This window comes from Coregonus clupeaformis, chromosome 9 (assembly GCF_020615455.1).
Source record: "Coregonus clupeaformis isolate EN_2021a chromosome 9, ASM2061545v1, whole genome shotgun sequence".
Taxonomy (NCBI): domain Eukaryota; kingdom Metazoa; phylum Chordata; class Actinopteri; order Salmoniformes; family Salmonidae; genus Coregonus; species Coregonus clupeaformis.
In genome coordinates this window covers 25,828,968-25,854,065 of record NC_059200.1, presented here as the reverse complement: position 1 = coordinate 25,854,065, position 25,098 = coordinate 25,828,968, and the positions used below count along the sequence as shown (strand labels likewise).

General features: G+C 44.1%; 1 protein-coding gene and 1 long non-coding RNA gene across 8 annotated transcripts; both read right to left on the bottom strand.

Moving 5' to 3' along the window:
* Positions 1–806: 806 nt before the first annotated feature.
* On the bottom strand, positions 807–3,846 carry LOC121574480. 4 transcript variants are annotated; one of them, XR_006002218.2, is made up of 4 exons: positions 3,689–3,846; positions 3,309–3,359; positions 3,016–3,063; positions 807–897 (listed from the first exon to the last, which is right to left on the bottom strand). It is a non-coding gene; the product is annotated as an uncharacterized LOC121574480 (long non-coding RNA). The 4 variants fall into 4 exon arrangements; XR_006002219.2 differs by having other exon boundaries at positions 3,020–3,063; XR_006002217.2 differs by lacking the exon at positions 807–897 and adding an exon at positions 1,135–2,412.
* Positions 3,847–6,491: 2,645 nt separating this feature from the next.
* LOC121574153 (protein lin-54 homolog) lies at positions 6,492–24,176 on the bottom strand. 4 transcript variants are annotated; one of them, XM_045222542.1, is made up of 14 exons: positions 24,035–24,176; positions 20,682–21,506; positions 20,045–20,156; positions 19,729–19,847; positions 17,985–18,140; positions 17,589–17,790; positions 17,387–17,460; positions 17,068–17,262; positions 16,888–16,979; positions 16,619–16,690; positions 16,359–16,461; positions 15,670–15,807; positions 9,342–9,544; positions 6,492–7,668 (listed from the first exon to the last, which is right to left on the bottom strand). In XM_045222542.1, exons 2-14 carry the CDS (start codon positions 21,468–21,470, stop codon positions 7,473–7,475), a joined length of 2,451 nt encoding a protein of 816 aa, XP_045078477.1. In that variant the 5' UTR covers positions 21,471–21,506; positions 24,035–24,176; the 3' UTR covers positions 6,492–7,472. The 4 variants fall into 4 exon arrangements, with proteins under 4 accessions (XP_045078477.1, XP_045078478.1, XP_045078479.1 ...); XM_045222543.1 differs by having other exon boundaries at positions 20,682–21,503; XM_045222544.1 differs by lacking the exon at positions 24,035–24,176 and adding an exon at positions 22,366–22,668.
* Between the last annotated feature and the right edge of the window lie 922 nt (positions 24,177–25,098).

Genomic DNA, 25,098 nt, shown 5'->3' with positions numbered 1-25,098 from the left:
ACTCAAGAAGACTAGAGGCTGTAATCGCTGCCAAAGGCATTTCAACAAAGTACTGAGTAAAGGGTCTGAATATTTATGTAAATGTAATATTTCTGTTTTTTTTTCATTATTTTTTACAAAATGTGAAAAAAGGGGTCTGAATACTTTCCGAATGCATTGTATTGTGTTATTTCATGGGGCTCTGAATAGTATGGAGGGTTGCTGCCCCTTTACTGTGGTCAAACAGCTTAAATTGGGGTGCCAGGACACTGTATATTGTACAAATATAGATAGCACTGTACAGGATAAACTATTATTTGTGTCGATGTAAAAGTGGGGCGGGGAGTACTCAGAAGGGTCTGTAGAATCTATATGGTGTCATTTCATGGGGCTCTGAATAATACTGAGTGTTGCTGGCCTTTTACTCCACCTATTACATTGGCCACAATGCCCCCTGTATTGTGGAATAAATATTGGCTTATACAGGGGAAAATATTTTTTGTGCAGAAGTAAAAGGGGGGTAGGGATTACTCACTAGGGCCTGTAGAATCTATATATGGTGTTATTTCATTATAGCCTATATATACTTAACAAGAATATGAAGGCAACATGCAACAATTTCAACGATGCTACTGTACAGTTCATATAAGGAAATCAGTCAATTGAAATAAATTCATTAGGCTCAAATCTATGGATTTCACATGACTGGGCAGGGGAGCCAGGCCCAGCCAATCAGAATCAGTTTTTCCCCACAAAAGGGCTTTATTGCAGACAGAAATACTCCTCAGTTTCATCAGCTGTCCGGGTGGCTGATCTCAGACGATCCCTCAGGTGAAGAAGCCGGATGTGGAGGTGCTGGGCTGGCGTGGTTACACGTGCTCTGCGGTTGTGAGGCCAGTGGGACGTACTGCAAAATCTCTGAAACAAAGTTGGAGGCAGCTAATGGTAGAAAATGTAACATTCAATGCTTTGGCAACAGTTTTACTGGACATTCCTGCAGTCAACATACCAATTGCACGTTCCCTCAAAACTTGAGATATCTGTGGCATTGTGTTGTGTGACAAAACTGAACATTTTAGTGGCCTTTTGTCACCAGCACAAGGTGCACCTGCGTATTGATCATGCTGTTTAATCAGCTTCTTGATATGCCACACCTGTCAGGTGAATGGATTATTTTAGCACAGGAGAAATGCTCACTAACAGGGATGTAAGCAAATTCGTGCAAAAACATTAAGCTTTTTGTGCAATATGGAACATTTCTGGTATCTTTTATTTTAACTCAATAAACATGGGACCAACACTTTACATATGTTTATATTTTTGTTTAGTATAGTCGACTAGCTTTAGATCAGTAGGGTCTGTATAATATTTTCTTTAGATTAATTTACTTAAGCGCCAACCATGTCTCATTGTGCTCCACCTTACATTTTAGTCATTTAGCAGACGCTCTTATCCAGAGTGCATTCCTTTTTCATACCTTATACTATTTATCTTATATATAGTAATTCTCTTTAGTTTAGATTTTTCCCCGATATAGTTATAATTTAACATTATGCAAAGCTGAAAAAAGTATTAATTTCGCATCATACACGTTGCCACTTTTATTTTGAAGGCAAACTCGGAAAAAACGGAAGTCTAAATGCTGCTGCGGTTACACTAATTGGTCTTCGGCTCCATCAACGTGGCACACTCACCGAGGTATAATAAGAACGGGCACAATAATCTCCCCCTTCTTCAGGCACTTCCGGTAAACAGGGCTTGACCATTCTGTACTGTATGTATACCATATGTGCAATCACATGCATGTACTCATTCACTGTAGGCCTACTGAACGTTATCTGTAGCAAACACAATTGGTGGCATACTTCACATTAGAGTGAACCCCCTGCCATCGGGGTCAACCTCATTACTGGAATCTACATGATTTCTATTCTGACACATTTCACCATGTTGCATCAGACAAAACATAAAATAGTATCTGAATAAAGTGAATCCCTCCATAGTAACATAAGGAAACCTGCATTTTGCATTTCCACTCTTTACACAGTATTGTGTGTATGCAAGCTTTGGTCCTGGCCACTCAAACAACCATTGTTCACTTTTTTAAAGACATTTTTTTTATTTTATTCAGTTGCTTTGCTAGTAAATCATGTTTTCAACAATTCCCTACATGCATTTCAATTGACTTCATGAAACCTTCCCTGGCACAAGAAATTCAATTTCATAATGTTCTATTGTCAAGTCAACACAGTCTTCACACCTTTCTGAAATGATCAGTCACTCAAATGAACATACTTTGTAGTGTTGGACAAAGGGATAGGAAATGCTTATATCAATTTGTACTGTAGTTTCACAAGGAATCGAGCACCATCTTTGTAGTCATTTTCACTATGGAAACCATGAGACCACCCAGGGCACTCCTATTGCAGAAGCCTGGAGAAAAACACAATCTCATCGTTAGTGTTAAGAGGGATGTCAGTTGACAGCCGTTTGAAACAAAACATAATAATATATATAATATGCCATTTAGCAGACACTTTTATCCAACGCGACTTACAGTCATGCGTGCATACATATTTTGTGTATGGGTGGTCCCGGGGATCGAACCCACTACCTTGGCGTTACAAGCGCCGTGCTCTACCAGCTGAGCTACAGAGGACCACATGCCACCATACTACAGTTAAAAAGATACACAATATGCAACAAATAACACTAATAATTGAAAACATTGGAGACTGCACCATCATTCAAGTTGAATAATATTCCCTCCCAGACTTGGACTGGGTCAGATGGGTAATGATTATATCTAATCATTGACCCAGATCAAATAAACCCTATAGGATTACATCAGTGGAGGCTGGTGGGAGGAGCTATAGGACAGGCTCATTGTAATGGCTGGAATAACAGTATCAAACATACGGAAACCATGTTTGACTCCTTTACATTTATTCCATTCCAGCCACAATGAGCCAGTCCTATAGCTCTACTGATCACCAGCCTCCATTGGATCACACACACGAATATACATACACATACCTACAGAGTGCATTGCTGCTCAGCACTGAAGAGACCATTCTGTTGGATCTGTGCCAAAATTGAAATGATGGTTAAAACACAGTATAATCAAAGCCAGTCAAAATATGTCAAATTATAGGCTAATGCACATGTCCTCATAATAATGTTATAATAATCACTGTGGTTCATGATGTGAACAGCAGATACAGATTTTAATCATAGGACAAGAAAATGGCTGCAGTTGACTTCATTCATTCTTCAATACATTGTAAATGAGTGTTCAAGCTGACAGTGTAGCCAGTTTGACATCTTACCACGTGTCCTGTATCATTGTCATCCATCCTGTGACAGTGTATCGAACGACACTGCAGAAAAGGTAAACAAGTTGATGCATTATAATGTAACATGCAACAATCTTGGGTCAAGTATAGTCCAAGTTACCGACCACGTGCGCAGTACAGACTAGACTCCTGGCACAATTTTAAGATAACTATAGTTGTAAAAAAAAAAAAAAAGTAATCACAGAGATTCATGATGTGAACAGCAAAGATTTAAAATCATTGGACGATGGATAAGAAAATCTATGATATTGATAGCCAATTGGTCAGGACTGGCTATACATAGCTATAGCTAACACATATCATAGCTTGTAGTAGCTAGCTAGCTTGCTATATTACAAGACAAGACAACTCACTGAACTATAAGTCGGAGATATGCCTCAAATTCACTGTTATCTCGCCAACAAGGGCGAGGTCCTTCCTTTTCAAGACATTCTTCAGGTTATTATTTGCATCGGACTTGCCAGATACTCGCTCTTCTACTGATAAAAGCAACGAAAAAAACTCCTCATAATTTGCGCATGCGCATTATATACACAGCAAAGCAATGTGGGGAAAAACACGAGAAAGGCGGGATTTCTCTAAAATATCTAAATATCTTAATAAACACATTTAAAAGTGTTACAATTACAGTAGTGTTAAAGCATAGCTTCAATCACTTACAAATCAACTTCATGTTACTGTCTAAAGCAATCATCGGTATCAGAAATATGACAATATCTGATAGGCCTGTGCTATGTATTTAGTAAAATATGAATGCAATTTAGTGCAAAGATTGATACATTTTTATAGAACTGTATAAATTTAATTTGCTTCATAGTTTGCTTACATTACAGTCACAACATCTTACATAGGCTTTACTCAATATAAATCTGAAAATAATTAAAAGTACTTTAATTTTGGTGATACTGTGTTATAGTCAGGATAACATGAGATAAATAATTCCAGACAGAAAGAGATCTTTACAAGAATGATGACACAAGAAAAAAGACAAACTTGATTTCACCTAAAAAGTAATACAGGCAATGGTCACATAACATACAGTATACAATCAACCAACCAAAATACAAGTACTACAGGAGTACTTCAGAGCCGTTGCACAGGGGCAGCAGGTAACATTACAGATTTATACAGATCAGTTCAGTACAGAGTCCCTCAGTGAAAAAAGCCTGGTATTGCAAACATCGAGAAGGTACAAAGAAGCATTCTTGTTTTGTCTAGTGTACAGATTATTACAAGATGTCATGGGTTAGGTTACCTGATAGAAGGCTAGGTTTCTCCTGAAATATGTAGATTTGATAGAAACTTTTCTGTTCACAGACAGAGCACAACTTTGCTGTTTAGTTTTATTGATAATATCAATAGCTTTATTATGTTACATTTCTCACTGTTAGAAGACAATCTAAAAACAATTTCCCACCACCTTTCAACATCAGATTGAGGGAGTGAGCTGAGCACTTTCAGAGCAGGGTTCTGTTTGTGCTCAACTATTGGAAGCCCTTTGAAACGTCCCACTTTGTGGGTTGACAATGGATACTAGGGCTGTATTCAATGAGGGGAGACTCAAATGTTGCAAATAGAAATGTAACATATAGTGCAGACAATTCCAATCCTCTACCTGAAATACCACTGTATTGGTTCTACACAATACATTTTTATCTGAACGTTCTGTAACATTGCACACTCCTGAACAGGCCCAAGAGAAATGTGTTTTATTAGGGATGCATCATGCTGTTCAAACACACAGACCAATTGTTGATGCTGTACAGCCATTTTCTAATACTTCAGCATCCAGCAAGATCATCCATACAATAAACAAAGTTCAGTGCATAGGGATGATTACAACTTTGAAAAGGATGTGTGATGTGTATAACATGGTCATTCTCCGACTCTTTTGGATAAGGGCAATCTATAACAACAAACGCCTGCTTTTTGATACATCTTGAATGTGTTTTAATAAGTATGTGTGTGTCTTCAACAACATTGGGGGAAACAATCGACAACGTAGTAAAAGTCCTTCAATGCCCTGAGCAGATTTGGGAACGTAAGGCGAAGGTATCCTGGGGGAAATAAAGCTACAACTAATAACAGTATTTTAAAAAAACAACACCCAAACACACAAGACCCACCCCAATATAAAAACATAGAAAGGGATTGGCTTTGTGAGGGGGAAATGTAGCCTGGCTGGTGTGACCCACATGACTCACAGCGCAGGGAGAGCTGTTGTACACTGGTCTGGAAATAAGGCCATTAATGCAAAATTCACTCAGAAATTGAGCGATGGCTTTGATTGGTTCAATGAAATGTTATTTTTTCCCCTCAGAGGTTGAGACCTCTCGTTGTTTTGAAAATCCAACCGTTGTAATGTAAGTGGCGGCGCTCGGGGCCGTGCATGTGGGTATTTTAGTGAGAATGACACGGAGGAGAACCAACCAGTAAAAGCACAGCCCCCTTCATTATTGACGCATTGTGCCGACATCGAAGAGCCATTCCAGACTCTGAAGTCAGTAACTTTGAGAGTTAGGTGTTAGCCAGAATAGTGGAAATTATACAAAAGGGTCTTAAAAACACCACTTTTGTTATTCAAACACTACCCAGATGCTGTTGAACACACACTTGATGGGCAGAGTTACAGTGTGACACACAGAGGCCAAATCTTGTGTTACCTGGTAGCCTAATCCATGATGACGTTGTAAAACACAAAGTTACCATGCCCAATCATCAACTCACTGTAGACTGAAGGCACTCTGCTATGCTAAAATAGTTGCAGTGCTCCGGACATACAGTGATACTATGGCTAGATTCATTATCCAATCGAACAATCTGCCCCTGGCTCTTGACAGTGATCCAACATACATGTGTGTGCGCTATTCTACATACAAGCAAATTGTTATTCACAAAGTTAAAATAGGGGCACCTAGATTCCAATATTCATATTTACCTAATAAAAGTGGACAACTTTCATACCTTGACAATGAGTTTAGAGTACCATAAGCACTTTAGTAGAGCGAATAACTTGGATTTGATATTGTGAAACTTGACCCTACCTGAACGTGTCAAACAGGACTGTATGCTACCCCAAAACCCAGTTTGGTGAAAGTAAATTCAAATACATACTGAATAGTCATTTAAAATGGCAAATAGAATCGATATCCGTGATAAAATCAAAGTGGGAATTTTTAATTTGTTCCTAGACATTTTGCTAAGCTCTGAGCACAAGTTGAAACGGTGGTTGAGGAAAATAAATAGTGGCCGTATCTTGTGGGCTACAGTAAAATCTAGCTACTGTAGAGATATCGGCATCATGATTAGAACCTGGGTTACTACCTGAAGAATGTACAGTCAGAATGTGACTGCTCTTTCCTCCTCTGCATCCAGAATCATCAGAAATGAATAAAACATGTTAATATCACACCAGAGAGAAGGAGAGGGTGAAAGAGAGGGACATATGCAAACAGAGCCATGATAGGATGAAAGAAAAATACATAAGAAAAAAAAAAAAAAAAACTGTAAAAATACCTATTATCAAAAAGTGTGCATGGTCAGCCTAAAACAACCCCCCTTCCCAAAACACAAACACTCTGTGCTATCCCACTCAATCAGTCAGAGGGTGCACCAAAACCAAGAACTGGTTAAAACCCAAATCCTGGTCCCTCTTTTTGTTTGCTCCCACATGCACTTCTTTCTCTGCCGAGTCTCTCCCACAATCCTTGTTTTTTCAGGCAGGCATGGGGACAGCCCCTCCCTTCAGCCAAGGCTATTCCCACTAACTGAAGAAGGAGCAGCACCAGCTCCATAGCAATGAATGTCCCTTTGTCCTCCCAACGCTAGAGCTCTGAGGGTGGGTAAGCGGTGAGCAGTGCACAGGGCTGTCCTTGCCTCCTGGTGCTGGCTGCTGGGTCTAGCTAGATAATAGTTGATGGGGCAGTCTACTATTCTCCCAATCCAATGTCTATGGGGATAGCTAGCCCGGGAGATAGAGAAACCAAGGACCTCCCAGGGACCACCACCACTCGCCAGTCCCAATGTTTAGCTCTGAAGCTGGGGGAGAGAGGGGGCCACCCTTCCCTTCCAGTCTCCCGGGCACTAGTTCTCTCTGGGATGGGTGAGAGGCAAATAGAGTAAGCCCATGGACCTAGCCTAGCAGTTGATGGAGGGACAGTCTGTCTTGCCCGCCGAGCTGATGATCCTCATGAGGCAGCGTCCAAACTCCTCCAGGATCATCCTCTCTGCGGTGGCCTGGGGCTGCTGGTTCAGCTCTGCCTGCTCAGCCTGCTCCAGCAGACACTCACACGTCACCTCCGCCACCTCCTTCGTCACAAACGTATAGGGCATCCTGGTGGAGAGAGGATGAGGAGATTAGCCACTGTTCTACAACAAGGCGAGAGGGGGTGAGACTGGAGAAGGGGAGGAGAGAGGGGGTGAGACTGGAGAAGGGGAGGAGAGAGGGGGTGAGGCTGGAGAAGGGGAGGAGAGAGGGGTTGAGGCTGGAGAACGGGAGGCGAGAGGGGTGAGACTGGAGAAGGGGAGGAGAGAGGGGGTGAGACTGGAGAAAGGGAGGAGAGAGGGGGGTGAGACTGGAGAAGGGGAGGAGAGAGGGGGGTGAGACTGGAGAAGGGGAGGAGAGAGGGGGTGAGACTGGAGAAGGGGAGGAGAGAGGGGTTGAGGCTGGAGAACGGGAGGCGAGAGGGGTGAGACTGGAGAAGGGGAGGAGAGAGGGGGTGAGACTGGAGAAGGGGAGGAGAGAGGGGGTGAGGCTGGAGAAGGGGAGGAGAGAGGGGGTGAGGCTGGAGAAGGGGAGGAGAGAGGGGGTGAGACTGGAGAAGGGAGGAGAGAGGGGTTGAGGCTGGAGAACGGGAGGAGAGAGGGGTGAGACTGGAGAAGGGGAGGAGAGAGGGGGTGAGACTAGAAGGGGAGGAGAGAGGGGGTGAGACTAGAGAAGGGGAGGAGAGAGGGGGTGAGACTAGAGAAGGGGAGGAGAGAGGGGGTGAGACTGGAGAAGGAGAGGAGAGAGGGGGTGAGACTGGAGAAGGGGAGGAGAGGGGGGTGAGACTGGAGAAGGGGAGGAGAGAGAGGGGTTGAGGCTGGAGAACGGGAGGAGAGAGGGGGTGAGACTGGAGAAGGGGAGGAGAGAGGTGTTGAGGCTGGAGAACGGGAGGAGAGAGGGGGTGAGACTGGAGAAGGGGAGGAGAGAGGGGGTGAGACTAGAGAAGGGGAGGAGAGAGGGGGGAGACTAGAGAAGGGGAGGAGAGAGGGGGTGAGACTGGAGAAGGGGAGGAGAGAGGGGTTGAGACTGGAGAAGGGGAGGAGAGAGGGGGTGAGACTGGAGAAGGGGAGGAGAGAGGGGGTGAGACTGGAGAAGGGGAGGAGAGAGGGGGTGAGACTGGAGAAGGGGAGGAGAGAGGGGGTGAGACTAGAGAAGGGGAGGAGAGAGGGGGTGAGACTAGAGAAGGGGAGGAGAGAGGGGTTGAGGCTGGAGAAGGGGAGGAGAGAGGGGGTGAGACTAGAGAAGGGGAGGAGAGAGGGGGTGAGACTGGAGAAGGGGAGGAGAGAGGGGGTGAGACTGGAGAAGGGGAGGAGAGAGGGGGGTGAGACTGGAGAAGGGGAGGAGAGAGGGGATGAGGCTGGAAAAGGGGAGGAGAGAGGGGGTGAGACTGGAAAAGGGGAGGAGAGAGTGGGTGAGACTGGAGAAGGGGAGGAGAGAGGGGGTGAGACTGGAGAAGGGGAGGAGAGAGGGGATGAGGCTGGAAAAGGGGAGGAGAGAGGGGGTGAGACTGGAGAAGGGGAGGAGAGAGGGGGTGAGACTGGAGAAGGGGAGGCGAGAGGGGGTGAGACTGGAGAAGGGGAGGCGAGAGGGGGTGAGACTGGAGAAGGGAGGCTGGAGACGGGGAGCGTGGAGAAAATACATTACAGAAGATGCGTGGAGGAGAGGGGGTGAGTAGAGACGGGGTGAATCTAGAAAGGGGGTGAGGCCGGAGAGGGTGAGTCTAGAGAGGGAGGGAGTCTTACCTCCCTCCTCCGCTGGTGATGGCGGGGGTGGTCCGTGTAAGCAGGTCTGAGATCTGTGATGACAGCTTGGTCTTGGCTGCTGTCTGTTGTTGAACTCTGACCTCAGCTGCGTCGGCCAGGTGCATCAGAGTCTTCCTCTCAGGGCTCTCCTCAAAGTTCTTACAGCCCACACACTTACAGGTAGACGAGCACATGATCTTGGCCTGGCAGAGAGAGAGTCTCAACAAATAAGCAGGTGTGACCAAGAATCGGGTGTGCTACTAGTTGGTTGGAACAAAGGCCTGCACCCACCCCTTCAGGGATAAGATTGGCCACCCCCAGAGTACAACGTTATAGTCACCCGTATAAGGACCACCCTGGACTTGACCAGCCTTTACGACCAGGTCCACCTCTACAAGGCAGTAATCACAACTTTTGCCAGGACCCTGAAGGACGTCACCCTCAACCGCAGCACCTCACACAGCACACAGGAGCAACAGAGCAATGGATACCCTGCCAAGACCAGCGAGACACCCTCCCAGACCTGCGAGACCCCCTCCCGAAGGACTTGCACCGAGAGAACCCACGCCAAGAGGACCGACACCCAGACCACAGAATCACCAGCTGAGACCGCCCCAAACAAACCCTGACCACACCCTATATAGGCCCCACCTGATACATTCAGCAGTTCAACACCTCTTACAAAAACAAGCAGTGATGAAGTCAATAACTCTTCCACTCTGAGCCAGGAGAGACTGACATGCATGTCATTAATGTTAGCTCTCCATGGACATTTAAGGGCCAGCCGTGCTGCCCTGTTCTGAGCCAACTGCAATTTTCCCAAGTCCCTCTTTGTGTCACCTGACCACACTTCTGAACAGTAGTCTAGGTGCGACAAAACTAGGGCCTGTAGGACCTGCCTTGTTGATAGTGTTGTTAAGGAGGCAGAGCAGCGCTTAATTATGGACATACTTCTCCCAATCTTAGCTACTGTTGTATCAATATGCTTTGACCATGACAGTCTACAATCCAGGGTTACTCCAAGCAGTTTAGTCTCCTCAACTTGCTCAATTTCCACATGATTCATTACGTAGTGCCACCTAAGAGGCATGTATCAGATGCTCAACATGCTCTGCTCACACCTACTTTAATGGTCCGAGCCTAAACCACACAAACACAACACTAGACACTATGGAACACAAAGCTTTTCCTATCGCATCCTGGCATATACAAGGTCTGAGGTCATCTGCCTTTGGCCTAAAGAGCAGGAACCCAGAATTCATCAAAGAAATTGGAAATACAGACATTGTCATCCTACAAGAAACATGGTATAGAGAAGACGGACCCACTGGTTGCCCTCTAGATTACAGAGAGCTGGTAGTCCCATCCACCAAACTACCAGGTGTGAAACAGGGAAGAGACTTAGGGGGTATGCTAATTTGGTATAGAGCAGACCTAACCCACTATTAAATTAGTCTAAAACAAGAAAATGTTACATCTGGTGCAGAGAAAAATGTCCTCCTGTGTGCTACCTACAGTTGAAGTCGGAGGTTTACATACACCTTAGCCAAACACATTTAAACTCAGTTTTTCACAATTCCTGACATTTAATCCTAGTAAAAATTCCCTGTCTTAGGTCAGTTAGGATCACCACTTTATTTTAAGATTGTTAAATGTCAGAATAATAGTAGAGAGAATGATTTATTTCAGCATTTACTTCTTTCATCACATTCCCAGTGGGTCAGAAGTTTACATACACTCAATTCGTATTTGGTAGCATTGCCTTTAAATTGTTTAACTTGGGTCAAACATGTCGCTTCCCACAATAATTTGGGTGAATTTTGGCCCATTCCTCCTGACAGAGCTGATGTAACCGAGTCAGGTTTGTAGACATCCTTGCTCACACACGCTTTTTCAGTTCTGCCCACAAATGTTCTATAGGATTGAGGTCAGGGCTTTGTGATGGCCACTCCAATACCTTGACTTTGTTGTCCTTAAGCCATTTTGGCACAACTTTGGAAGTATGCTTGGGGTCATTTTCCATTTGGAAGACCCATTTGCGACCAAGCTTTAACTTCCTGACTGATGTCTTGAGATGTTGCTTCAATATATTCACATAATTTTCCTTCCTCATGATGCCATCGATTTTGTGAAGTGCACCAGTCCCTCCTGTAGCAAAGCATCCCCACAGCATGATGCTGCCACCCCCGTTCTTCACGGTTGGGATGGTGTTCTTCGCCTTGCAAGTACCCCCTTTTTCCTCCAAACATAACAATGGTCATTATGGCCAAACAGTTCTGTTTTTGATTAATCAGACCAGAGGACATTTCTCCAAAAAGTACGATCTTTGTCCCCATGTGCAGTTGCAAACCGTACTACTCTGGCTTTTTTATGGCGGTTTTGGAGCAGTGGCTTCTTCCTTGCTGAGCGGCCTTTCAGGTTATGTCGATATAGGACTCGTTTTACTGTGGATATAGATACTTTTGTACCTGTTTCCTCCAGCATCTTCACAAGGTCCTTTGCTGTTGTACTGGGATTGATTTGCACTTTTCGCACCAAAGTACGTTCATCTCTACGAGACCGAACGCGTCTCCTTCCTGAGCAGTATGACGGCTGCGTGGTCCCATGGTGTTTATACTTGCGTACTATTGTTTGTACAGATGAACGTGGTACCTTCAGGCATTTAGAAATTGCTCCCAAGGATGAACCAGACTTGTGGATGTCTACAATTTTTTTTCTGAAGTCTTGGCTGATTTATTTTTGATTTTCCCATGATGTCAAGCAAAGAGGCACTGAGTTTGAAGGTAGGCCTTGAAATACATCCACAGGTACACCTCCAATTGACTCAAATGATGTCAATTAGCCTATCAGAAGCTTCTATAGCCAGGACATCATTTTCTGGAATTTTCCAAGCTGTTTAAAGGCACACTCAACTTAGTGTATATAAACTTCTGACCCACTGGAATTGTGATACAGTGATCTATAAGTAAAATAATCTGTCTGTAAACAATTGTTGGACAAATTACTTGTGTCATGCAAAGTATATGTCCTAACCGACTTGACAAAACTATAGTTTGTTAACAAGAAGTTTGTGGAGTGGTTGAAAAACGAGTTTTAATGATTCCAACATAAGTGTATGTAAACTTCCGACTTCAACTGTATATGCCCCCAATAGAATCTCCATACTTTCATGAAGACAGCTTCTCCATCCTAGATGGGGAGATCAACCATTTCCAGGCCCAGGGACATGTACTAGTCTGTGGGGACCTAAATGCCAGAACCTGACACCCAGCACACAGGGATAAAGACCTACCTGGAGGTGACAGTATTCCCTCCCAAATATACCCCCCTAGACACAACTATGACAAAACAACCAACAAAAACAGGTCACAACTCCTGCAGCTCTGTCGCACGCTGGGTCTGTACATAGTCAATGGTAGGCTTTGAGGACACTCCTATGGTAGGTACATCTACAGCTCATCCCTTGGCAGTAGTACTGTGGATTACTTTATCACTGACCTCAACCCAGAGTCTCTGTGTTCACAGTCAGCCCACTGACACCCCTATCAGATCACAGCAAAATCACAGTCTACTTGAACAGAGCAACACTCAATCATGAGGCATCAAAGCCAAAGGAAATGCACAATATAAAAAAAATGCTATAGAAGGAATGAAAGTAGAGTAGAAACCTACCAAAAAAAACAATTAGGCAACAACAGATTCAATCCCTTTTAGATAACTTCCTGGACAAAACATTTAACTGTATTACTGAAGGTGTGAACTTGGCAGTAGAAAGCCTAAACAGTATATTTTACATTTCAGCTTCCCTATCAAAGTAAGTAACAGCACGTTAGAAATCAGCTCAATGTAATTGAAGAATCCATAGAATCTAACCACTTCTGGGAAAATTGGAACACACTAAAAACAAAACACCACGAAGAGTTACAGTTAATTTGGAAAGTATTCAGACCCCTTCACTTTTTCCACATGTTGTTACGTTACAGCCTTATTCTGAAATGGGTTAAATAAATAAAAAATCTTCATCAATCTACACACAATACCCCATAATGACAAAGCGAAAACAGGTTTATGGACATTTTTGCAAATGTATTAAAAATAAAAAAACAGAAATACCTTATTTACATAAGTTTTCAGACCCTTTGCTTTCAGACTCGAAATTGAGCTCAGGTGCATCCTGTTTCCATTGATCCACCTTGAGATGTTTCTACAACTCGATTGAAGTCCACCTGTGGTAAATTCAATTGATTGGACATGATTTGGAAAGGCACACACCTGTCTATATAAGGTCCCACAGTTGACAGCGCATGTAAGAGCAAATACCAAGCCATGAGGTCAAAGGAATTGTCCATAGAGCTCCGAGACAGGATTGTGTCGAGGCACAGATCTGGGGAAGGGTACCAAAACATTTCTGAAGCATTGAAGGTCCCCAAGAACACAGTGGCCTCAATCATTCTTAAATTTAAGAAGTTTAGAACCACCAAGACTCTTCCTAGAGCTGGCCCCCCGGCCAAACTGAGCAATCGGGGGAGAAGGGCCTTGTTCAGGGAGGTGACCAAGAACTCAATGGTCACTCTCCAGAGTTCCTCTGTGGAGATGGGAGAACCTTCCAGAAGGACAACCATCTGTGCAGCACTCCACCAATCAGGCCTTTATGGTAGAGTGACCAGACGGAAGCCACTCCTGAGTAAAAGGCACGACAGCCCGCTTGGAGTTTGCCAAAAGGCACCTAAAGGACTCTCAGACCATGAAATTAAATGATAAAATATACAGACCACAAATTCCAATTGGCTATACTTAAACTCTTTAACATCATCCTCAGCTCTGGCATCTTCCCCAATATTTGGAACCAAGGACTGATCACCCAAATCCACAAAGGTGGAGAAAAATTTGACCCCAATGCGTCAACAGCAACCTTGGGGAAATCCTCTGCATTGTCATTAACAGCAGACTCATACATTTACTCATTGAAAACAATGTACTGAGCAAATGTCAAATTAGCTTTTTACCAAATTACCATACAACAGACCACGTATTCACCCTGCACCCCCTAATTGATACAAACTATACGTACCTCGGCCTAAACATCAGCACCACAGGTAACTTCCACAAAGCTGTGAACGATCTGAGAGGCAAGAAGGGCCTTCTACGCCATCAAAAGGAACATAAAATTCAACATCCCAGTTAGGATCTGGCTAAAAATACTTGAATCAGTTTTAGAACCCATTGCTCTCCACGGTCTGGGGTCAGCTCACCAACAAAGAATTCACAAAAGGGGACAAACACCAAATTTAGACTCTGCATGCAGAATTCTGCAAAAACATCCTCCGTGTACAACGTAAAACACCAAATAATGCATGCAGAGCAGAATTAGGCCAATACCCGCTAATTATCAAAATCCAGAAAAGAGCTGTTAAATTCTACAACCACCTAAAAAGGAACCAATTCCCAAACCTTCCATAACAAAGCCATCACCTACAGAGAGATTAACCTGGAGAAGAGTCCCCTAAACAAGCTGGGCCTGGGGCTCTGTTCACGAACACAAACAGACCCCACAGAGCCCCAGGACAGCAACAGAATTAGACCCAACCAAATCATGAGAAAACAAAAAGAGAATTACTTGACACATTGTAAAGAGTTTACCCCCACCCCCCAAAAAAATTGGAATGCTATTTGGCCCTAAACAGAGAGTACACAGTGGCAGAATACCTGACCACCGTGACTGACACAAAATTAAGGAAAGCTTTGACTATGTACAGACTCAGTGAGCATAGCCTTGCTATTGAGAGAGGTCGCCGTAGGCAGACCTGGCTCTCAAGAGAAAACAGGCTATGGGCACACTTCCCACAAAACGAGGTGGAAACTGAGCTGCACATCCTAAACGCCTGCCAAATGTATGAACACATATTTCCCTCAGATTACCCAGACCCACAAAGAATTCGAAAACAAATCCAATTTAGATAAACTCCCATATCTATTGGGTGAAATACCACAGTGTGCCATCACAGCAGCAAGATGTGTGACCTGTTGCCACAAGAAAAGGGCAACCAGTGATTAACAAACACCATTGTAAGTACAACCCATATTTATATAATTTCCCTTTAGTACTTTAACTATTTGCACATCGTTATAACACTGTATATAGCCATAATATGACGTCTCTATTCCTTTGAAACTTTTGTGAGTGTAATGTTTACTGCTCATTTTTTATTGTTCATTTCGCTTGCGAGAGAGAGAGAGAGAGAGAGAGCGAGAGAGAGAGAGCGAGAGAGAGAGAGCGAGAGAGAGAGAGAGAGAGAGAGAGAGAGAGAGAGAGAGAGAGGGGACCCACCTCGTAACACTCGCAGTAGTTCTTCAGGCAGCCTGAGCGTTTACAGTTGCAGCCTTTGCTGTGCCTGCGGTCCGACTCGCCCTCTTTACCTTTCCCGATCTTCGGCTTGAACGCCTCCGGGTTACGGTCCAGACAAGCCTGGGGAAATTATACACTCCTTTTAAAACAACTCTTTACACAAGGAGTCAGATCCAACTGCCAGTTACTTATTACACAAGGCCAAATCATAACACTAATCAAGGAGTACATTTATCACACCAAGCTTTTCTTTCACACAAAAGCCAAGGCAAATAAGGTGAGAGAAATACAGTTGAGTCAAATCTGATTTGTCTCAACTGTATGGTCTCCCGAGTGGCGCAGTGGTCTAAGGCTGTGCCACTAGAGATCCTGGTTCGAATCCAGGCTCTGTCGTAGCCGGCCGCGACTGGGAGACCCATGGGGCGGCGCACAATTGGCCCAGCGTCGTCCAGGGTATGGGAGGGAATGGCCGGCAGGGATGTAGCTCAGTTGGTAGAGCATGGCGTTTGCAACGCCAGGGTTGTGGGTTTGATTCCCACGGGGGGCCAGTATGAAAAAATAACAAAATAATCATGTATGCACTCACTAACTGTAAGTCGCTCTGGATAAGAGCGTCTGCTAAATGACTAAAATGTAATGTAAATGTCTTGTGGCTGCGTCTTGTTCCTCACCTTGATGGCTTTAGCTCGATCTGTCTCGTGTTCCAGGTTGTTGAAGCAGTTAGTACAGTTACAGCTCTGACAGAACTCCCCGTTGGCAAAACAGTCACAGTACCTGCAGAGAGAGCATTCAGACACAACATACACAGCTAGAGGTTAGGCCCATCTCAAATGACGTCTACATACAGGAGATTTCTTTTTTAAAGCTGGAATCCTGTTACACATGAACAGTTGAGTAGGTTGAGTTCCCTGTAAGTTAATATAGTACGTACAGTTTGAGACACTGAGACTTGGTGCAGTTACAGGGCTTCCGTGGCCTGAAGGCAGTGCCTGATGTTGATAAGCTGTGGAAGGAGGGAATATGCTTAGAATTAGTCAGTGCATTGAGTTTATATAAAATTTCATATCAAAAGGGATTTAAAACCCATCAAAACAAAGGTGCTTTATCACAAACAGTGTTTTTACTGACAAGGACTTATTTTCCACCAAACCACAGATCATATTTCAGCTGGGGATTTCCCCTGTGTGGTGTTGTGCTTACCCATTGAGAGGCAGTCTGGCCTGAGTCTGAATGTCTGTAGGGGTGGAGAACCCAGAGCTGCTGGCCAGAGTCACATATGCCGACTGCTGGAGCTGGAGAAGGGAGAGATAGACGTGTTAGAGCACCAACACACACACACACACGTTTAAAATGCATTCAACACACATCCCAGCCCTGTACCTGTGTGACGTATTGTGCGGGCAGCACGGCATAACCCATGTTTCCAGAGCCAGGGGCAGGCGCCAGCACGGTGCCCGGGGGTAGGTTGGTGAGGTTAGGCTGAATCTGGGGCAGCGATGTGGCGGGCATGATCAACCTCTGCTGGGTCTGAGTGGTCAGCACCTGGCCCGACGATGTCAAGGGCTTAGGCACCACCTGAGAGAGGGGGAGAACACTGAAGGTTAGTTCAATTACACTGCATGTTGTCGTGGCTGAGTGAATGACTGAGTAGGGGGGCAATTAAATATGTAAGCAAGTAGTGTGTTTGTGTGTGTTTCACCTGCTTCATTGTCTGTGCTGGGACAATGGGGACAGACATCCTGACTTGGGTTGTGTTGACCACCAAGGGCTTGGCTGTGGAAGGAAAACAGGTCATATTAAATACTGTTGCATATGCTCTTGTATATTTATGGCACTGTTTGGACCTAAAATCCTTCCCCTGCCACTCTGTATGGATGGTGAGTTGCGAGTCTGTCTCCTACCTGTCATGGATGAGTTGGTGATGGGGCTGCCGGCCTGTCCCGTGCTGCTGCCCGTGGTGGCAGTGACCAGCCTGACGTAGTGGAAGCGGCTGCCTGGCACCTGGATCTGCTGCACGTTGGACGGAGTGGACAGGGGAAAGATGGTCTTAAACTGGGGGGCGCCCACCCCTCCCACCGTCACAGTCTGCACAGGCTTCATGGTCTGTGAGGAGAGGGGAGAAAATGGTCAAGATCATTTCCAAGAGCATCAGCAGTAGCATGCCTGATTATCAAGGTCTTGGTGATTAGTTGGCTAGTTGAATCAGGTGTTCCAGTGTTTGAATTAAACAAAATGTGCAGTCCTGGGGGTCCTAGAGGACCTAAGTTGAGAAACACTGTTATAGAGGCTAGTTGTACCTGCGCAGTAGAATGGCTGGAGACTACCTTGGCTGGGGAGGTGGCTGTAGACTGTTGTACTAGTATCTGATGTCCAAGGTGGGCCATGTTGAGAGGCAGAGATACTGACTTCTGAGGGGAGTTGGGGACCTGGGAGGCCACCGACACCACCGTCAACTGTCACACAAAGAGAAAACAGAATGATATGTTTACTAATACATGTCAATAGCTCCATGTTGTCATCCAAACACAAAATGGAAGAAAACTCAGGTTCCAACTGCAACTTTTTTTTCTCACTGGCCCGGACATGGTGTAGTTTTTAAATGGATTGGGGTCATGCAGGGCCTATAGGTTGGCATGCTTTCTCTCTATATGCAGCTATTAAATATGCTACATTTGGTTATTATGATATGTATTAAAAACCGGTGTAATATACACTGTGTACAAAACATTATGAACACCTGCTCTTTCCATGACAGACTGACCAGGTGAAAGCTATGATCCCTTACTGATGTCACCTGTTAAATCCACTTCCATCAGTGTAGATGAAGGGGAGGAGACAGGTTAAAGAAGGATGTTTAAGCCTTAAGACATGGATTGTGTATGTGTGCCATTCAGAGGGTGAATGGGCAAGACAAAAGATTTAAGTGCCTTTGAATTGGGTATGGTAGTAGGTGCCAGGCGCACCGGTTTGAGTGTGTCAAGAACCGCAACGCTGCTGTGTTTTTCACACTGTATCAAGAATGGTACACCACCCAAAGGACATCCAGCCAACTTGATACAACTGTGGGAAGCATTGGAGTCAACATGGGCCAGCATCCCTGTGGAAGAGTCCATGTCCCAACGTATTGAGGCTGTTCTGAGGGCAAAAAGGGGTGCAACTCAATATTAGGAAGGTGTTCCTAACGTTTTGTACACTCAGTATAATTTATTATAATAATAATAATAATAATACGCCATTTAGCAGACGCTTTTATCCAAAGCGACTTAGTCATGTGTGCATACATTTTTACGTATGGGTGGTCCCGGGGATCGAACCCACTACCCTGGCGTTACACGCGCCATGCTCTACCAATTGAGCTACAGAGGACCACTTTTTACCACCAATTTAGCAATGCAAGTCATTACTCTATTCTTTAGAATTGAAATGTATTAACTGCATTCATTTTTGTTTCTAAAGTATGTCATTTTGAGAATAAAAAATGTTTTCATCTCAAAATAGGACGCTGCTCCTTTAAGACAATTGGGTTCAAAATATATGGACCTGGCTACAGTAGGCTAGCCAAGATAAATGCTAAAGTGTCTTTTTGCAGACTATCAACAGCAGCCAGCATATTTGCTAGTATGTTCACTATTGTAGGTTTACTTTTGTAAATCACTTTCCTTAGTTAAAATAAATAAACTGAACGAGTAGATTGATGGGCGCTTCATTTTGCTCAGGACATCTCGCGTGTGCCGTGTGAAGGCATCAACTCATGTACTGCTCGAGTGCTCAAGAAGTTGTGACTCACGGGAGCGTGGTGGTGCTTTAATGAACGGCCAATCATATTGCTCAAATACAAATAACATGACTTTTACGTATGTAGTCTTCAATGGTAGACTGCGACAGATCAGGTAAATGTTGAACTGGAAATCAAAAAGTAGATCCACTGGCTGGAAATGCGTTTACTGGCCCCGGGCGTTAATGTCGGCCCCTGAAACTGCACTGGTTCTCTCTCCCTCGCTCAAAGTGGGGTCAGAGGGATTGAATGGCAGCATGTCCGACCTTGCTGGGCGACTTGAGGGGGGAGATGGCGATCTTGCTGCTAGAGCTGGAGCTGAGGGTCTCAGAGAGGGTGATGGTCCGCGGGGGGGTCACTGGGCTGCTTGTGGACAGGACTCGACCTGGGTGGGTGGGGTTAGGGGAGGGCACAGAATCACAATAATGAGGTCAGAACCAGTTGGGGCAGGGATAAAAGTCTATATACATTTCTATGGCTCAAAGCAGTTATAACACAGGCTGAACTTTCAATGTGGCACATTGCAAACCAACCATTATTTCTATGAAGATGTCAATATGAAGAGCATGTCAGGGGGATTACCTGTAATGACATTGGATACTGATGTCTGGGCAGTCAGACCTTTGTTGTTGACAGCTTTAGTGAAGACGAACTTGATTGGTCCAGCCGACGACACCTGGGTTTTCTTAGCAATCTATTGAGAAATATGTTAATTTACCTTCCATGCACAAACTACAGCTTAGAGATAAAGACCAGACCTATAAAGCCTGCCAACATCATCCACCATAAAAATTGTTTACAGTATTTGCTTCTAAATAAAGTTTTGAATAGGTTTTATTTAATCATTTCAACATTTAGGTTTGGACAACTGCCAATAAAAAAAAATCTGCAAAACTCAAAATGTTTCTGTAAATAGCAATGATGTGGAATTGCCCAGCTCCTTTCACCAACCAAGTAAATGCATGGGACTGTACTTGAAATAAAGATGATCACATATCGTGTTTGTGGAGGGGTGATGGTGGGGGTTACAGTTGGGCATTGATTTCCAACCTTATAAGGCTCTTCATGACAACACATAGCTAAATTAATCTCCACACTACAAAATGTGAGCACAGCAGAGCAAAGGAACTGAATGCCTTTCTGATGAATTGGGAAGAATTCAGACCCTTGAGACAAAAAGGTAAACAAGTCAATAAACAAGTAAACAAACAGGTCTCACCTGTACAGTCTTCAGCTGCTGGGCCTGCAGGGTGGACACCTGACTGGCCGAGCTGACCGCCTGCCCCACCATGATTGGTTTCAGGTCCGTCCTCACCCCTCTTGTCACCACCTTGAAATGCTGCGGGTTGGCTTTGGCCTCCCCCAGACCCTGCACTGAGCCAGGCTTGGAGCCTGTGTGGGGCAGCTGCAGCACAATGGGTTGGCCTGACTTCCCTATGGCCGTCACCATGAACTTCTGGCCCCCTGGAGTAGTGGTGGTGGTAGTGGGGGTGGTGGTGCCTGGGGACCTGGTGGTGTCTGCGCCCGGGGATGAGGCCACCTTGTTTAGGATGATCTGGTGGTTGGCTGAGAGGGTGAAGGGGGCTGAGAGCTTCTGTAAGCCCCCCGAGGTGAGACTGACCCGGGCCAGGCTGCTGGTGGTTTTGGGGGTGGTTGAGGTGAGGGTGGAGGCTGTGGCGGGTCGCAGGGTGAGGGAGGAGGATGAAGCCGTGGAGGGGGTGAGGAGGAGCTGGGTAGCAGAGGTGGTGCTACAGAGGGTGGAACCTGTGGTGGTGGAGGTGGTCCCGGCTTGGGTCCGCTGGGTCGGAGGGGCGTCCGAACACAGGCTTACGATCTCTGGGACAGCGGGCACATCCGTTTCCATGGGGACTGGTGCGTCGTCACTGGGCTGTGATTGGCCAGAGGCTGCAGGGGACTCGGAGGGGGGGTCATCATCCATGACGATGGCCTCTGTGTCCATGATCTCATCAGGGAGGAGGCTGTTCAGCTCTGGCGACACCACGTCCATGTCTGCAGGTTTACACTCAGCTCAACTCAGTCACTGCTGGAGACAGAACACAAAGCATCAGAATGTCAGTCCAATAGCTCCACCAAGCTATTAGATGTGTAAAACAACTTTTCTTTCAGTAGAATGACTGACAGGAAAGTACCAGTACACAAACAATACATATATATATAGCGGCTCCTTCTGGGATATAAACATGCATTTCTAACCAGAGGTTTTTTGCTTCCTGCTTGGTGCCCATAAACAATTGTTAGGCAACCAAGAACAATTAGAGAAGTATTTTCTATGTAAAAAAATACAAACAGTGAGATGCCTAGTGGGATGACTAAACCTGAATGACCAATTCCTGGATATGATGTTGCACACACACACCACTGCAAAGACAATGAAAGTCGCAAAACCCATCACCATGGATTTGAATGATGTCATTGTCACAATATACAGCCAAAACATGCAGTGTGTGACATTAGTGAATATATTAGATTTATACATCTACTATCAAAAACACAAGCGCAAATACACCAAATAGTTTCAAAGACGGCAATGAATTCATAAGCAATGAAAAAGGTGTTACAGAACACATACACAGACAACGCAACACCAAGTACTTGACCTTACAGGTTAAATTCATAAATAACCTGTTTAGCTAGCTAGCATTAGCAATGGATTTGTAGCGGTAACTAACAGTGCTATCTATGGTCGCGAACACTAGCTAGCTAAACTCACGACGTTGAATACGCTAACGTTAGTTTAGCTAGCCACCAAGAACAATAACAACATTTGTTTATGCAACGACATTATGATCCTAACTTTGATTGCAACACAACTAGATAAAAAGATGACTTTGCAACAAAATCCGCCTAATCTCGAACGGTGCAAATTAAATAGTTTAGCTAACATGTCATGGATTGCATAGCGGAGGTGTAGATAGCTGGTTAGCTAGCCTTGCTAGGCCGCTTTGGACATCCCAGAAAATAAATATTTGTCCTACCTCCGCCATACGCAAAATAAGACAGATAGGATACTATACAAGTTGAAAAACTATGGGGAGGGGGAGGGGGGGTCGATGTTAATCCCCTCCATTTTCGATAGGATATATGATCGGCCCTGCTTGTTGTTTTCTCAACTATCAAGCAGCCTGTCAAAATCATGAATTTGTGACAGGGACAGCACTGTGAAAACGACCAGCTATAGTTTGCTAGCTACATTTCTATATTTTCAGGCCGGGTTGGATTTCGAAATATCCGCCATTTTCACCTCGTCATGAGTTCAACTAAAGAGATGAGAGGAAGAAAGAGCAATAGATATGAACGCCCATGTCAGGAATCTTGTTTACCAATGAAGTAATGGGGGCACAGTTTGCAATAGATTACCTGGTAGTGCAACACAGTAATAATATTAAGAGTACTCCGCCTTTTGTCACCTACTGTAACAGGCCATATGAACCTGCAAATACTTGCATGATACTCTGTGTAGAACTATACAACTTACGTAAATAACGTCACGAATAATACATCTAAATTCTCTCAAATGTCCACATTTGTAAACAACTGGTGAACTGATATTTTGTGTTTTTGGTAAACCTATTCAAATGTAAAATAAGCACATTCATTAGAACAACGCTTAATACAGTCGTTTGTCACAGAACAAACACCCAGAGACCTAAATAAAATGGGGATATGACTTCCCTTTGGAAGAACGAAACCTTGAGAGGAACCCTCGACGTAATCATCTGACTATTTGACCATCAAAGCCCCAGCTGCTTTCAAGCCATTTCACAAAGCAGACACACAGACTAGACTATGAAGGTATTTTTTCCCCCGTCTAGCCAACATTGAATAGACAGGATTACTACAGTAGCATTAACCCCTGAAAGCTAAACAATGACAGGCCCTGATGGCAAACTGGCCTAGCAAAATCAGAAATTGCTGTCCATCTGTCGGGGTGCTGGAAACAAACTAGAGGGCTGAATTTGCAATTAATTTGATGTCATTATAATCACACAAAGTTACAGGCTGAATAATCAATGTATCTCTCAAACATCAACAAAATAATAATTAGCTATGAAATCTATGCAACGTTGATAATAGTTTCCTTTATTTTACATTTTTTACATTTTAGTCATTTAGCAGACGCTCTTATCAAGAGCGACTTACAGTTTGTGAGTGCATACATTTTCATACTGGCCCCCCGTGGGAAACGAACCCACAACTCTGGCGTTGCAAGCGCCATGCTCTACCAACAGAGCTACAGTGGACTTTATCTGAATGAATGGTGAATAAAGTTAATGAATATTTTCCAACGTCTTCATATCGCTCCAACAACATGAATCCTATAACAGTACTAAACTACGTTAGCTAGTTAGAATAAGGTATTTCCACAGTTTCTGAGTACATAACTACTGACTGTAACGTTACTATATTTTGTATCTTCCTATGCTGCTAGCTAGCTGTCTGCTAACTGGCCAAATGGATATCATCAGCTGTTAACGTTATCTAGCTAGTTAGCAAGCATAGCCAGCAGTAACAAAAAGTATTGCCCCTTTCACACAGCAAACAGATTCTTACGTGGTTTGTTTTTTCCCCTTGAAGCAATGATTTTAGTGTCTCGAAACGCCTTAACGCACATACTCCTTCGCCGCTCCGTACAGACGGAGAAACGCAGACGATTGTTCAAAATACCGCGCCGATCGCCATTTCACCCCTAACATCCCATAATAATGTCACGCACTCCTTGACAACCACATGGCGCGTCATTGAACGAACTACTTCCGGCCTCGCTCTCAGCGTGTGATAGATCTACACAACGAGCTACAGGTAACTGACAAAATAAAGGAAACACTTGAGTAAATCAGGGATACAGAGCGAGGCAAATTGTATTAACCTGAGCCGCGGTGCACCTAATGATTTATATATACACTATATTACTATTAGGGGGCGCTGTGTTGAAGCCACCGTGCCTCCATAATTTATTAATGTCTACATTCGTTTTTGCCACAATTATTATACTACAGACACCTTAATGCATACTTTTAAATGATATTATGTGAGCTAAACATGAAAAAAAAAATAGAAAATATGTAAGTATAATTTTTGTCCTTGAAACATGAACTGCTCTTACTAGGGAGTGCTGTTGGCTCCAAAGCCAAAACATAACATCAGCAATTCAGGGTTTATATACACTACCAGTCAAAAGTTTGGACACACCTACTCATTCAAGGTGTTTTCTTTATTTTTACTATTTTTTACATTATACAATAATAGTGAAGACATCAAAACTATGAAATAACACATATGGAATCATGTAGTAAACAAAAAAGTGTTAAACAAATCAAAGTATATTTTATATTTCAGAATCTTCAAATAGCCACCCTTATTCTACAATGTAGAAAATAGTACAAGGTCTATTCCACGTTGGTTCAACGTCATTTAACTGACATGAAAAAAACATTGATTCAACCAGTGTGTGCCCAGTGGGCCCAGTGGGATACTTTGTATTCCATGTTATAGAGCAGTTTCTCGGGAACACGGAACACTTTATTTCATGTGGATAGGATTTACCATTGCTGAGATTATTTTTGAAGTGATCGGAAAAGGTCAAAAAGGTTGCAGACAGGTCAATGATAATCCGT